At 53.3% G+C, this 15,833-nt stretch overlaps 1 protein-coding gene and 1 long non-coding RNA gene across 3 annotated transcripts in view; one reads left to right on the forward strand and one right to left on the reverse strand.

The window, feature by feature from the left end:
* The window catches only part of LOC309529773, a 405,398-nt gene extending 392,496 nt beyond the window's left edge, over positions 1-12,902 (forward strand). The window contains exon 2 of the long non-coding RNA XR_014218441.1: positions 12,112-12,902. This is a non-coding gene — a long non-coding RNA (uncharacterized lncRNA). The remainder of the gene's footprint in view (positions 1-12,111) is intronic.
* The window catches only part of ASXL2 (ASXL transcriptional regulator 2), a 31,939-nt gene continuing 27,540 nt past the window's right edge, over positions 11,435-15,833 (reverse strand). For both annotated transcript variants that reach the window (XM_082217300.1, XM_082217301.1), the window contains one exon: positions 11,435-15,476. In XM_082217300.1, the coding sequence (XP_082073426.1) occupies positions 13,152-15,476 (2,325 nt within the window). In that variant the 3' untranslated portion in view covers positions 11,435-13,151. The remainder of the gene's footprint in view (positions 15,477-15,833) is intronic.

Genomic DNA, 15,833 nt, shown 5'->3' on the forward strand with positions numbered 1-15,833 from the left:
CAAGCGGTACCCCAGGAATTCCACCTCCTTGGTATGAAACTGACACTTCTCCAGTTTCACCCACAGTCTGTTGGCTTGCAGCCTGCTCAACACTTCTCTGACGTCTCTCACATGTTGCTCCTCATTCTCCGAATACACCAACACGTCATCTAAGAAGGCCACGCAATTCTTGTAGAGCAAAGGCCCCAGTACATGGTTCATAAAGGCTTGAAAACACGCGGAGCCTGCTTGTAATCCAAAGGGCATAACGAGATATTCAAATGCCCCCAAAGGGGTGAACATGGTGGTCTTCCATTCATCCCCTTTCCTTATACGTATCAGGTTGTACGCCCCCCCTTAGGTCCAGCTTTGTAAAAATCTTTCCTTTTCGCACCCTGGTCAAAATATCATCAATCCTGGGCATAGGAAAAGCCACCGGCTCTGTCACTGCATTTAGGGCCCGAAAGTCACATACCAGTCTCGGCTTGTCCGTGTTCTTTTTATCCACAAAAAACACTGGGCTACCCCCCGCTGCCTTGGACTCTCTGATGAAGCCTCTCTTCAGGTTCTTGTCAATGAACGCTCGCAACTCCTGCATCTCCCTGTCTGACATGGCATACAACCTGCCTACAGGAAGCTGTGCTCCAGGGAGTAAATTGATCTGGCAATCAAAGGGCCTATGCGGGGGTAGTTGGTCAGCTTCCTTCTCGCTGAACACGTCGCTGAGATCAGCATACTGTGATGGCACCTTCCCCTTCTCCATCACTTCCGTCCCTGCTAGGGTGGCTTGGGCCCCTGCTGACCCCTTTTCCCCCCTGCAGTGTTCTAAGCAATGTGCGGAACCGAAGGAAACCACTCTTTGATGCCAGCCCACCAGCGGATCATGTAGGGCTAGCCAGCTCATTCCCAAAATAATGGGAGCGCCTCCCAAGGTGGCCACATTAAACGCTATCAGTTCTGTGTGCCTTGCCACCCTCATTATCATTGGGATGGTCTGCAAGCTGACGCCTCCTCCCAACAGTTCTCTGCCATCGATCGTGGTCACCTGCAGGGGGTTGCTTAAGGGGATAGTCTGTATCTGGTGTTCAGCCGCAAACTCCTTGCTCATGAAATTGCAGGAGCTGCCTGAGTCCAACAGCGCCTTTATTTTTAGGGGGTGTCCATTTTGCAACTCTAGCGACACTTCAATCACTAGAGCAGGTCGAGGAGCTTCTGGCACTGGCACTTGGGAAAGGGGCACTTTCACTGCTCTTTGGCCTGGCTGCAGTGCCCTGCTGGCAACCAGGCGTTGGCTTTTACCTGCTCCGTTTCTCCCTGCTCTTCCCCCTCAACAGTTCCCACCATCCCTTGCCATTCCTTCCTCTGGGGGCAGACTCTGGCAAAGTGGCCTGGCTGTTGGCAGAGATAGCATTTCCGGGGTCCCTTTCCCTCCTTCTTCGCCCCCTCACTGGGCTTTGAAACTGCGCGCGCGCGGGCTGTTCCGATTTCCATCGGCTCTGCCGGCGGGAAAGCTGGCTCAGGAATGTCTGGAATGCGTAACTCCTTCCAACGTTCCCCTCTCCCTTCCCGCCTCTCCAAGGCTCTTGCCTCCTGGCGCGCTCCAATGGTCAGCGCAGATTTGGTCAGCTGATCCATAGACACCGCCCTGGGGCTCCTGGCCAGCTCGTCTTTCACAGCTGAAGAAAGACCTTCTTCAAATAGCATCTGAATGGGTGCTGCCGATAAATCCCACCCCAATCTGTGAATCAGCATGGTAAATTCAGTCCAGTACTCACGGACAGATCTGCTTCCCTGCTTGCAAGCCATTAGCTGTCTGCGCACTCCCCCCTCCTCAATATCGCTGGAGAACATGATATCCATTGCACGAAAGAATTTCATAGTGTCCTTCAGGATATCGTTGTGCGTTGCCATCAGGGGTCGAACCCAATCTCGCGCCCCCTTCTCAAGATGCCCAATTACGAAAGCAACTCGGGATTCCTCATCAGGGAACTCATCAAACTGCACATTCAGGGCATATTGCATTTCAGTCCTAAAGGCATGGTAATCCTTGGGGTCCCCCCCAAACTTCTGCACTAATCCTGGTACCTTTCTGGGGAACTGAGTGGTTCTCCCCTTCTTGTCTGCATCTTGAGCCCTCCTCTCCTCGAGCCTCGCCGTCTGCAGCGCAAGTTGGACCTCCAATGCTCGGTATCTGTCTTCCAAGCTTGGACCAGCTCCACCCCCTGCGGCTCCGGCTCCTGCTGGGTCGCTCATGATGCCTTCTCCTGCACAGGCAGCGTACAGAGACTGTCGGACTGCTGTCAGGGGATGATTAGCTGCTTGTGCTTAAAATAGTGCCCCTTCAGAGTTTGTGCGACCCCACAAACCTCTGTGTGTGACAGAGCTCCTCAGACATGTCTGCTCTAGTCACTTGTAGAGTCCGACAGTGGCTGTCTGCGGAAGCGCTTCCAGCAAAGAAGTTCCTTAACGGAAACGCGTCTCCTGGACTCACGACGTGACAGCTTCCGGCGAAGCATAGGTCTCCCTGCAGTTGCTTCTGACACCTCCCCGCTATTTTCGCTCGAAGTGTCTCTCACCCCTTTCTCTCCCCTTCTGCTTCCTGCCTGGGCTGCTGCGTCTCTCTCAGCATTACTGAGATCCTCCTCCAGAGACCCCGCGCTCCCCCTACTGGTCCCTGCTTTAGCTGTTGACTCTCTCCCAGTCTCTGGGAGCCCTACCACTTCCCTTTCCTCCGATGTCAGTTCCCTGACAGACCCTGATGTTGGGAAAGATGGAGGGCACAAGGAGAAGGGGACGACAGAGGACGAGATGGTGGGACAGTGTTCTCGAAGCTACCAGCATGAGTTTGACCAAACTGCGGGAGGGAGTGGCAGACAGGAGTGCCTGGTGTGCTCTGGTCCAGGGGGTCACAAAGAGTCGGACATGACTAAACAACTAAACAACAACAAGCCTGGGAGGTGAAGAGGGCTGGGAACTGCAGGGCAGAAGGATCTGGGCCTGGGGCTGACGTGGGAAGAGAGAGAAGACTACAGCGTAGAGAAGCAGAGGAGGCGACCAAGGAGATCAAGCCCAAAAGGGATGAAACATGGACCACAGAAAAGAGCAAGACCAGAAGGTCTGCAAATGGACAAAAGAAATGGAGATGAGAATTTTGCAAAGAAGATGTGCCTGGCAGGACCAAATAAGACCAGTGTGTCTGCTTGTGGAATTATGTTAGGATATTTCCGTTCCACCTTAAAAGGGAGCAGGCTTTTGTAAGTTACAGAGTCTGCGCATGTCCTGTTCACAGGATGTTTATGTTTCTGCTGATATTCCTTTCGTTTTTTCAGTCGGCTCAGAGATGCTGACAGAATGGACGTGTTTTCTTTTGTTCTGTTCATGTTCTAATAAAGTCTGTAAATTATGCTCTTCTGCTCTTCTGTGATGCAAGCTTTCGGCTGTGTTTCTGCTGATAAAGAGGGTGCACCAGCCTAGGAATGCGGCTAGGAATTTCTAAGGCTTTGTGCCCCTAACTGTTGGATCTGCGTGACTACGGGAGGCCGATGGACGTCCAGAACTCCGGCTTGGGGGCCATGATGGACGTTATCTCCCTGGCAGTTTCCCAACAACAAGGTTTCGGGCCCAGATTCACGGCACCTACAGGAGAGTAAAGCTGCAACAGACTGCGTTTGAGAGGTATGAAGGGCGGAAAAGCGAAAGAAAAAGGGACGCTTTTCTGTTTTGCCTCAGCAAGGAGTCTTTCATCTCCGGCAGATTAATTGGCCTGGGAGCCGAGCCAGAAAGGCTTCGTGATTAATGGCTGCCAAGATAACGTGTCTTTGAAGGCATAGGGCTCACGGCTCAAGTAAAAAGCTGAGATGGATCTCTTACAGACCTCAGAGGATACTCAGTGTCCTAAGTTGGATGGGCAGAATTATGAAACCTGGGCAAAATGGTGTGAATCTTTGCTGCGTCAGTTTGGGGTATGGCATGTCGTTTCTGAAGCCCCCCCCAGTTCCTCTGACAGAGAAATGGAGATCAGCTGATTCGAGAGCGATGGACGTAATAGTCCTATCCGTATCTCTTGAGGAAATTAAGACGCTGGCTGGCAACACCACTGCACGTGGAATGTGGTCGGCTTTAAAAAAAGCTCATTTGCCAGTAATCCCAGCCCAGAGTTTGACTGCATCAGAGGTCCTAGCTGTTTCCCAGAATGCGAGTGACTGCAGGGATGCTGAGGGCACCGGTTGCAAGCTGCAGGGGGAGCTGACCGTCACGTCATCCCAGGCAGCATTCCAGCCTCCAGGGGGAGCCAAGGAGTCGGCAGCTGAGAGCTCTGTTTCTCGTGAGAACCAAGGCCATCGCCTTTGCAGAGGCCGGAAAGGCAAAGGTAAACAGGGCCACAGGCAGACACCTGCAGATGGCCAGGAGCAGAGGGAGGGTGAAGACCCCGCGCAAGGGAAAAACAAAGCGTTGTTTGCTGGCACAGCTTCACCAAAGGCTAAAGGCACGTCTGCTGACCAGAAGCAGGGGGGCAAGCTGCAAAAGCCCACGCCAGTGGAAAGCAAGGTTTTGCTTGCTGGCACAGCTTCACCAAAGGCTAAAGGCACATCTGCTGACCAGAAGCAGGGGGGCAAGCTGCAAAAGCCCATGCCAGTGGAAAGCAAGGTTTTGCTTGCTGGCACAGCTTCACCAAAGGCTAAAGGCAAGTCTGCTGGCCAGGAGCAGCAGGGGGGCAAGCTGCAAAACAAGGGTTTGCTTGCTGTTAAGACTGCTCCAACAGCCAAAGGCAGGTTTATTGTCGACTCAGGTGCCAGCCGCCATATTTCGAAGGATCGGCATCTCTTTATCTCCTTCAAGCCTCAGGAAGGTGAGATCCACCTGGCTGATGGAAGGACGTTGCAAATTGCAGGAGAAGGGACTGTGAAACTTGCAAGTTTGCATACAACCATCAGCAATGTACTTTTTGTTCCAGGAGCGGCGAGCAACTTGTTGAGCGTCCCACAGCTTACTGGGCGTGGTTTTCAGATTTCCTTCAAGAGGAGCGTCTGTGTCATCAGTAAAGGCAAAGAGGACTATTTGCATGCAAAGTTTATGGATGGTTTGTTCCATATAACTTATGATGACACTGTTGTTGTGAATAATGCTGATTCTTGTTGTGTTGCACAAACTAACAAAGTTCTTCATGCAGGTTGCATTCATGATGTGCATCGAAGGTTTTGTCACCTCTCTTGGAAGGCACTGGCCAAGATGCCAGAGGTGGTTGAAGGTTTGAACATCAAACCCTGTAAATTTCACATGAAATGTGTATCTTGTGCAGAGAACAAGGTGAAGGTTGCTCCAAAAGGCAAGGAGTCTAGCAGGCAGGCTTCCAAACCCTACCAGCTAGTGCACGCAGACCTGGTTGGGCCACTTGCGCCCTCTTTAGGAGGAGCAAGGTACTTCATGATTCTGATTGATTCCTTTTCCAAGTACATTCATGTGTATTTGCTCGAACAGAAATCGCAAGCGTTTCCGAAGTTTAAGGAATTCTGTGCTTGGTTGGAAAATGTGCACGGTAAACGTATTTCTTGTTTTTTTACTGATCGGGGTGGGGAGTTCACTTCTCAGCAGTTTGAAGCTTTCCTGACTGAGAAGGGAATCCAGCATGACATGTCAACGCCCAGATCGCCATGGATGAATGGTCTTGCGGAGAGAGCAAATCAGACATTGCTGCAAGGAATCAAAACCTTGTTGCATGATGCCAATCTCCCTGATAAGTTTTGGGGGGAGGCTTTGGGGAATTTGGTTTACAGTTATAATCGCAGATTGTCATCACCCATTGGCTGTACCCCCTATGAGAAGATGTTTGGCAAGAAACCCAACACCAAACACATGAGAATCTTTGGTTCGGACATGTGGGTACGCACACAACAAACCAACAAGCTTGGGAAGCGTGGGGCACATGGTTTGTTCATGGGGTACGAAAAAGGTGCATACAGGGTATGGATGACTGACTCTAAGTCCATAAAGTTCACAAGGAGTGTTGAGTACAATCCTAAGTGGGGGGAAAATGTGGGAATTTTCCAGAGTTACCCAGAGGAGGATGAAGGTGATGTCAAGCAAGCAGCTAAAGCTGAGGAAGCTGCTGAAGATGATGAGGATGAGGATGATGATGATGATGATCAGAGTTCGGATTCCAGTTCAGTGGGCGGCGCTGCTGCTGCTGCTGGTGTCAGTGACAGTGACGACACAGCAGACTACCAGAGCGCAAAAGCCTCAGTCAGACCATCTGATGCGTCTGACAATGAACTGGAAGAACCACTGTTCACCATTGGTCACTTTTCTCCTAAGAAAGAGGAGATGAGTCCAGAAGACTTGCGTCTAGTACGCAGATCTGAAAGGGCGACCAAAGGCAGACCTCCAAAGAGGTATGCTGATGAGTTTGCTAAGACAGCAACTGCTGTTCTTAGTAGCTCAGAGAAGGTGTGGGAACCTTCAAGCTTCAAAGAGGTTCAGGAGTTGGCCTCTAAAGATGCTGAGCCTTGGCTTAATGCCATGAAGGCTGAAGTTGATTCCTTGAACAGGAACCAAACTTGGGAACTGGTACCGGTAGTCCCAGGAATGAGACTGGTTGGCAGCAAATGGGTCTTCAAGGCCAAGACTGACCAGAATGGCAAGGTAGTCAGACACAAAGCCAGATTGGTTGCCAGAGGTTTTTCACAGGTACCAGGACAGGATTACCACGAGACCTACTCTCCCACAGTCAAATATGAGAGCATTCGGCTGATGCTCAAGATCGCTGCGGAGGAGAAACTGCATGTTTCCCATCACGACATTAATACAGCTTTTTTGTACGGGATTTTGGGGGAGGAGCTGTTCATGCTTCCACCTGATGGGATGGAGATACAGAAGGGAATGGTCTGTAAACTGCGGAAATCCTTATATGGTCTCAAGCAGAGTGCCAGGTGTTGGAACACAAAACTCACTGAGACATTGCTTTCTCTAGGTTTTCACCAGGGCAAAGCTGATCCATGTGTGTTTGTCAAAGAGGAGGGGCAAAACAAACTGTATTGTTTATGTTTTGTTGATGATCTTCTGATGTTTTGGAAGAATCAGGCTTTTTACCAAAGCACCCTAGCTCAGCTGAAGGAGCACTTTGACATGAAGGATCTTGGTGAGGTATCCAACTATCTTTCTCTGCAGGTGGAGAGGGACCAAGCAGGTAATTTTCTGGTACACCAAACACAGAAAACTGCTGATGTATTAACCAGGTTGAATTTGGTTGATGCAAACCCAGCAGACACACCGATGGTGACAGGTTACCAGGTAGACAGTACTGCTGAAGCGTTTTCTGACACAACACTATACAGATGCATTCTAGGCAAGCTGAATTTCATTGCCAGATGTTCAAGACCTGACATAGCTGTAAGCTGTAATCTGCTTAGCAGACATGCCAACAATCCTACGGTTCAGGATTGGAAAGCTCTGAAGCGCATAGCCTGCTATTTGAAAGGGACTATGCACTACAGGCTGAGGTTCACCAGTCAGAAGACTGGAGGTCTTGAAATCTTTGCAGATGCAAGTTTTGGAAGTGACACCACGGATGGTACAAGCACTTCTGGAGTATGCTACATGTACAACCACTGCCTGTTTGACTGGTTGTGCAAAAAGCAGACAACAGTGAGCCTAAGTTCCTGTGAAGCAGAACTCAATGCTCTGTCATTTTCACTCATGGATTGTGAATGGTTGATGCAACTGTTTAAGGACATCAGAGTGTCTGTGAAATGTCCTATACAAGTGTATCAAGACAATAGATCGTGTTTGGCTTTGCTGAACTTGGAGAGTTGCAAGCAGAGAACCAAGTACTTGCAGATTAAGCTACATCGTGCAAGAGAGTGTATTCAGAAAGGACTGATTCAGGTGTCCTACATGGCAGGAAATGAAATTCCTGCTGATCTGTTGTCTAAGGTTGTTAACAAAGAACAACTTAAGGTTTATGTACAAAGGTTGCAATTGGGTGAACCACAGGTACAACAGGTTACACGGAAAGGGGGAGGATGTTAGGATATTTCCGTTCCACCTTAAAAGGGAGCAGGCTTTTGTAAGTTACAGAGTCTGCGCATGTCCTGTTCACAGGATGTTTATGTTTCTGCTGATATTCCTTTCGTTTTTTCAGTCGGCTCAGAGACGCTGACAGAATGGACGTGTTTTCTTTTGTTCTGTTCATGTTCTAATAAAGTCTGTAAATTATGCTCTTCTGCTCTTCTGTGATGCAAGCTTTCGGCTGTGTTTCTGCTGATAAAGAGGGTGCACCAGCCTAGGAATGCGGCTAGGAATTTCTAAGGCTTTGTGCCCCTAACTGTTGGATCTGCGTGACTACGGGAGGCCGATGGACGTCTAGAACTCCGGCTTGGGGGCCATGATGGACGTTATCTCCCTGGCAGTTTCCCAACAAATTATTGGGTTGCTGCAGGAGAAAGAGCTGAAAGAAGCTTCAAAATAATAATGGCAGAATTTCACTGTGTCGTGAACAAAAGGGAGAGGAGACAAAGTGGAATCCAAAATAACCACAAGAGACAATGACAGCCAAACCTAAAATTGAAGGGAAAGGAGGAAACAAACTGATAATGAGGCCAGACCACAAGTTCTGCGTTCCAGAGATTTTGTCCAAAGATGAAACGGTAATTTATTAATAGCTGAAGAAGGGACAGAGAGGAAACACGAAGCTGAATGTCGGCAGCATGATAAGGAAGGAGGGAACAACTGAAGTTAAAAGAGGGGAGGATAATGGTGACCCGAGGGAACAGCTGAAAAGGAAAGAAACAAGGCTGAGCCCCCCAACCCAGATCTTTTCCTATTTTTTTCCTGGTTCATGGTTCCTTTTAACTGATTTTATGTTCTGCAACCACTTAGGAAAGCGTTAAGTGGCACATAAATGGTTGAAATAAATAATTTGCCACTGGCCTTTTCTAGAAATCCAGAGGCTGCGTCTTCGTCGCTGGTTTTACTAGGGTTCCCGTATCTTGAAGAGCAAATAAGAGGGCAGCCCGAGCTGGGGGAAGAGGCACACAGGGCCACTGCACCCCACTCAGGCTGGCAGCAGCCACGGCTTGCAGAGCCGCTGCTGCTCCCAAGGCAAAACCCCAGAGGACATGTCTGGGTTTTGCACTTTTAATACTGGAGCTTTTACACTTGTACTGTTCTCTCTCAAAGCGTGAATTGCTGCCACATGATTGCACTGTAATGATTAAGTTTTCAGCCTTTTTTATTTGTCATTTGGCCGATAGTATTGATCCTCACCAGATCCCTGCCCTGCTCTTTATTACTCCAGAGCAGCTGCAGGGATTTCCTTTCCAGCAAGGCACCTTCCAACATAGAAGCCCAGAAATATCTTGGCAAAGGGCTCCTGCAGGAATTCCAGCAAAGCCTCTGCCCCAACAAAGCAATTTGAAAATGCAACAAAGGGGAACATTCAGCCCAGGGGTTGTTCAAAAAAGGCCACCCACCCCACAACACAAAATCCATGCATTTTAATACTTCTGCTCTGTGCAATTTCAAATTTCACTGCGGCAACGCCACGTAAAACTTGGTTCCATCTAGGTGGGGTGGAGAATCACACAGCGTTGATTGCAAGATGTGTCTTTACCCCCAGATGTGCTTGGCACATTTCCAACCAATACTTTCTGGGGCCTGAGCCCAAGTGGCTGCTTCCCCATACAAACTAAAAGGAACAGGGAGTTTTGAAAGAAACAGAGCCCCACCAAAGCCTTTGCGCAGCCGCCTCCCCCCATTCAGTGGGGTTTGCACAAGGGAAATCCTTGGATTGTGCCCCATGCGCCAAATCCGTTTGCTTCGGTGAGCACGATCCGGCCCTCAATAAGTTTCCATGTGAACATACACACAATTTGCACTTTGGAGGCAGATGGATGGCCTACTCATGGCCATTTGTGACACAAGACAGCCGTTGTAATTTGAAGCTACCCTAAATTGCTTGTGCGGTGGAGAGGCTTTTCGGAGCACTGCTAAGCCTGGGAAGAAATTATTGTTTCAGGACATCTTCCGGGCAGCGGCATTGATGAGGCTGGGCTCTCAGAACGTATCCAAATGTGTTCCAGGAGCACCTCCACAACAGGAACTTCAATTTGGGTCACAGGAAAGACCAAGGTGGGTGGGGGTCAATGTCCCTAGCATGTTCTTGCAACCCCCCCCCCAAGAGCCACTGCCTCTGTGCAATACCATCAGTTTTTGCTCGACACGCTTTCGGAGGGCAGGCAAAAATGTTCTCCCACCTGGGAGCCTTCCTTAACTGCAAGGGCTGGAGGCCTTGGAATTAGGAGGTGGGTGGAGCTTCAAGGTGATTGGAAAACCACTGTATTTTAGCTCAGGAAAGCTGGCGGAAGCAGCTCCCAAAGCACTCTCCATCCCTGCTCTCAAGTTAAATCTCCAAATTGGCTCCATCACGCTCCACTTCAGGCTTCTAGTCGTTATGACACCCCCCTCCGGCAACAGGTTCTCTACTTCTTTGCCTCTAGAGCAGTGCTTCCCAAACTTGGGTCTCCAGCTGTTGTTGGACTACAACACCCATCATCCCTAGCTAGCAGGACCAAGGATGATGGGAGTTGTAGTCCAACCACGGCTGGAGACCAAAGTTTGGGAAACTCCTCTGCCTACGCCAGCAAAGCCGTCTGCCTTTTCAAAACCTGCTGTCCCATTCAAACCTCTCTCCAATGCCTTACCGAGAACTAGATCACTAGATTCTGCCACACTGTTCACCGCCAGTCCCTCCCTCCCTCCCTCCTCCATGTAGAGAGCATCTAAAAACTGTTAGGATACTGATGTTCCGTTCCACCTAAACAGATGTGTGGAGCTGTTGTATGTCTGTTTACATTCCAGCACAGCTTGCTGGGAACTTCCGTTTGTGTCTAGCTTTTGCCTTATGCTGCTTGTAGCTCTTGGACACGAGGGAGAGCAGACATGTTTTCTTTGTCCTGATCTATGCTGAATAAACTGCTTGAAAATATGCTTTACATATGCCTATGTCTGCTCTTCCGTCGCAAAGAGTTTGTGATCTCTGCTGGCTTGCGTGCTCAGCTTCTGAAAGGCTTCTGAAGCTCTAAGTTGCAGTCTTGATGCAGAACCGAGGACTGGAGTTTGACTGGCAACGGGCCGGTGGGCTGGAGCCAGCTGGGGGCCTGCCAATTGCCCCCGTTCCCTTGGGCGCATCGCAACAGAAACACGCTCTGTGTGGTGCAAACTGCTGCTGCCAAGATGTTGGCCTTGACGCAGGAATTCCCAACTCTGGTGGGCCTTTGGGGACTCCACTCTTCCTCCAATTATCCTTCCCAAAAGGGTCGTTGTGAACTTCAAGGATGCTCTAAACACCCACCGCCTACCGTCCCAGGAACGAAAGGGGAAATGGGGAAAGAGAACACAAAGCAAAGCTTCTTCCTCTTCAGGATTTGCAATTTGCTTCCCAGAAGTCGGAGGCAACAAACCAGTTCCAAGATTTTAATATCCATTTGTTTACAATAAAATGTAAAATAAAAGAATATATGAAGTACATACAGAATATTTACATACCTATATTTATTTCAAATACTTAAAACTCTTAAGTAAAATATTCTTTTCTTTCTATATTATTTGTGAAAAAATATGACTTTTTAAATGGTGTCAACCTGACGTCTCTATACATATTCTCAGTTCCAATTTAAGTCTCTTTTTAAAAGGCAACAGCAGATGAAAGTTTTGCACTCCCTCAGGTATCTCAACATGTCTCCTGACCTAGGGGAAGTGAAAGGCCTTCTGATGAGCCACGTTGCATTTCTCTCAGACCACCCTCTTTATTGCAACCAACACAGGCGCTTTCAGTTCCTCTGCGGGAGGGAGAGACATGTTCAAAACCGCGCGCGCGCACACACAAACACCTTGTGTGTCTGCTTCACAAGTCCTTTGCCATTCTCCTTTCATAATACGGATGTACTAAAATATATATTACTTAAAATATATTAATTATAATCTCTTAATTCGATTTTCAGTCATATCAAATATATTGCATCGGGGCAGAAAACGAAAAGGAAGGGTAAGAGAGGGCGCTCCCTGCCGTGGCCCCAGGGGCCCCGTGAACTTGCAAGTCCTGCAGGATGAGGCTCTGCTCCCCAGGTCTCCTGGCAGGAAGTAATTCTGAGGAAAGGCGGAGGTGGGGCTCGGTTGCCCGGGCTCCTGCAACCCACCTCGACTGCCAGCTGGAGCCCCTGCTAGCCCCACAACTCAGATCTGCGCTCCACTTCAACGCCAAACACCTGAAACCAGGACGTGGCGACTGACTGGGCCCTGAGTGAGAACGCTGCCAAGGCATAATATGACGGGGAAACACCTGGGCGGCTGGACCGGGGGGCCTGATTCAGTATCCTTGCCTTTGAGAAAAGAGGAAGCTTTCCTTCTGAAGAGCACTGAACTCTGCTTCAAATACAAAACTCTGCATGTGTGGGGCCCATGGGGGGGGGCGTGTGAGGAGGCAACGCATGGCAGGCAGCTTCCCATCTCATGGGCCTCTGGTTGGGGGCTGTGAGAAGAGAGTGCTGAGCTAGATGGGGCCCCAAGGGGACTTTCCCCACAATATAGCATCCAGAGTGACCCAACCCTGCAGAGAAGCCGGGCACCCACCTGCCTGCTGGTGCACAAGACCCACAACTGCTGGGTTCATTAGGGCACTGCGCATGAGTGCGCACACAGCGCCATAAGGAAAGGGGGCAGCCAGCCAGCCAGAACTGGGTGCCAGCCTCTACCATCAGTGAGAAGAATGGCACGCCAGGGGGCTGGCTGGCTGCCACGCTGGAGAGCCCAGTCCAGCCATGGGAGGGGCCTGGCCAGAGCCACCTTTTTCTGGCGTGGGGAAAGATGCTTGACGAACACGGGAGTTCAAATCAATCAGACTGATCTTAAGCAATTTGAAACATTTCTTTTTTTAAGACAAAAAGGAAAAAACCACACAACGCAACGTATTTACATGATTCCTGAAGTGCAAACACTTGTCCCAAGAGCTTCTGCCGTCCGTCCGTCTGTCCAAGGTGCTTCTGACGCTCTGGAGGAAACAGAGCGGGTGGCTGGAGGGGTGGGGGTGGGGCAGGGGAAAGGGCTCCCGGTCCGGCAGGGAGGGCGCCCCTCCTGCTCCCCAAAGAGGACGCCGCCCCCCAGCAGCCCGCCTGGAGCTGCTACCGCACCACCAGGCAGGAGACGCAGAGTTTGGAGGGGCCGATGCAGTCGTCGTGGCAGAAGGCCCCGCAGCCCTTGCAGACGATCATGGCTTTCAAGCGGCAGTAGCACTTGGACGGCAGGTCCAAGTGGCCGTCCTCCGAGAAGGCCTGGCCCGGGAGAGGGTGGCCTCGGCCCGCGGGCCCCTGCTGCCCGGCGGGGATGGTCGTCACCGTCACCGAGAAGGAGACCACGTCCCCCATGCGCCCGGGGTCCGAGAGCCCCGTCAGGAGGGTCTCCTGGCGCAGGTCGGGAGACGCAGAGACGTTGATGGTGCCACTGTAGCCCGAGCCGAGGAGCGGCGCCCCGCCCGGACCCCCAAAGAGGCGGGGGGGCTGCTGCGAGGCGGAGAGCAGCAGCGGGGGCCGGGGAGGGAGGGGCTCCGCCTGCGCGGCCGAGGGAGGCAGCTCCAGGCCGCAGGGCTTCCTCTCCCCCCTCACCGCCTGAGCCACTTGCTCCTGGGCTGCCCGCAGGAAGTCCCTCGCCAGGGCACTCCGGGCAAAATCTGGGCCTGCAGAGAGTGTGCGGGTGGCTGCCTCGGCCGGGCTGCCTTCTGCCAGCTCCCCCTTCTTGGTGCTCCTTCTGGGGGGGCTCGGCGGCTCGCCCTCTCCTCCTGCCCCCTTGTGGGGCAGGGGCTCCTCCTTCGCCGCCACAAGCGCCTCTTCGTCCTCCGTGTCGTCCGTCTCTCGCCCGTCTTCCCCGCCACTTACGGCCGCCGCCTCTCGTTCCTTGAACTCCATCTTGGGCCCCTCGGGGCACAGGCGGCTCTCTGGGGGCACGGCCAGGCTCCTCCGGAGGTTCTCGGGGCAGCGCCCGTACGTGGAGATGTTCAGGAGGTAATGTCCCGACATGGCAGGCTTGGACGTCCTCCTGCCGGCGAATCCCAGGACAAAGCTCTGGCTGGGGGAGCTGCTGCTCTCCACGGGGAAGTCTGCGGGGAGTGGGGGGAGCTGGGGTGGGGGCGAGGAAGGGGGCCGGGGGCCCTGCCTGGGAGCCGCCTGCATCAGGGCCTGGAGGTGGTGGTGTTCATGGGCTTCCTGGCTGGGGAAGGGGGCGGCACTGACGCCCCACAAGTCCCGTCCTGGGCAGGGGGAGCAGGGGGCAGGGCCGTGGGGTGGCGGCGGCTGCAGCTGCCTGCCCTGGCTGGAGTCTGGCTTCCCGCTCAGCTGCGAGGCGGCTGGGGGAGGCGGCTGCCTCTCGCTGGCTTCCCTCTGCGGAGGAGCTGCTGCTGGCTCTCTGCCTTCCTTTGCGGGGAGAGGGAGGGTCTTCATCTCCCCGGCCCGGGTCAGGGGCTTGGGCAGGATCTGCTCCATGGGCACCGATTTCCCCTGCAGCAGCTGGGCCACCAGGGGGTTGGCGGCTGGGATGCTGGAGCTGGCCTTGAGGAAGGCGGTGGCAACGGCACTTCCGCTCGAGGGGCCAGGGGGCGCTTTAAGGCTGTGGGTGACGGCAGGGGATGTCGCAGCCGGCGGTGCCAGTGGGCCGGCCTGAGCGGCAGGAGACGGCGGCGCCCGGAAGAGCCCAGGGGTTGCCTGAGCTGAAGAGAGGGGTTTCCCCCCTGGAGCCGTGGCACCGGCAGCCGGAGCCGCTTCAGCTCCACTTTTACTGGCTGCGCTGGGGCCTTCGGAACCACAGGTCGCCCCGGAAATCAGGATGATTGTGGGAGAGGCGTTCCCAGGGCCACCCATCCCTGCAGGCGGCCTGGCGCTTGAGCCCGAAGGGACCCCCCGGCCGGCAGAGGTGGCCAAGTGCGAGTGGCTGGCGCTGCCTATCTCTGCCTGGGGGGCTGGCGGGGTCTCCGCCCCGGGGCCCGCTCCTGGGGGCCGCCCTGGGGGAGCCGGCTGTAGCTGTGCTCTTGCAGGACCGACAGAGGGTGCTGGCTGGGGCGCCGCGGGGGGTGGCGCTGGGGGGCAGGCGGAGGGGGCTCCGGGGCCAGGGGCCCTTCGTGGACCTCCCCCGCCTCCAGGGCCTGCCAGGTCCAGCGCAGCTCCATGAGGCCTCCCTGGTGCCACGCTGCTCTGCTCCTCTCCTCTCCCCCCGCCGGGGCCGGGCCCCGGGATGGCTCCCACAAAGGACGCAGGAGGAGCAGCGCCGGAGGCGGCAGCGGCCGCGGCGGCTGCTGCCCGCTGGGCCCTGGCCATCCTGGCGCGGGCTTTGATATCCGCCAGAGTCCTGGCCCCTGTCCTCCTGGGACTGGTGATGGTGACTGGGAAGCCGGGCCTGGGAGAGACCTGGCTGGCGGCAGGAAATGGCGAGGGAGAACCCTGGATCCTGGAGACGGGGATCTGGAAGAGAGAAGAAGAAAGGCAGGTGAGCTGGCGGGAGGATCCCGGGCAAAGCGGCACCTCTGAGCCGGCCAGTCCTCATGCCAAGGAAGGATTTGTTTCCCGAGAAGCGAGAGCAGCGCTGTCAACGAGCTCCAGCAGGCAAGATCCCACGTGAGACTTCAACCTCCAGCTCATGGGCCAGTCTTGGCCTGCTCAACTTCCGCTTTTGGCCACTTTTTTTTTGCCAACTCACCCCACACCCACCTGATGTCCACAGGAAAGGGCAGGGCTTGGTCACAGCATCCAACCACCAGCTGCTAAGGGAGGGCAGCCCTGCTTGGTCTGGGCGCGCAAGAGATCGCCCTGAAGGAAGCT

Source organism: Podarcis vaucheri (assembly GCF_965113315.1).
Source record: "Podarcis vaucheri genome assembly, chromosome: 3".
NCBI lineage: Eukaryota > Metazoa > Chordata > Lepidosauria > Squamata > Lacertidae > Podarcis > Podarcis vaucheri.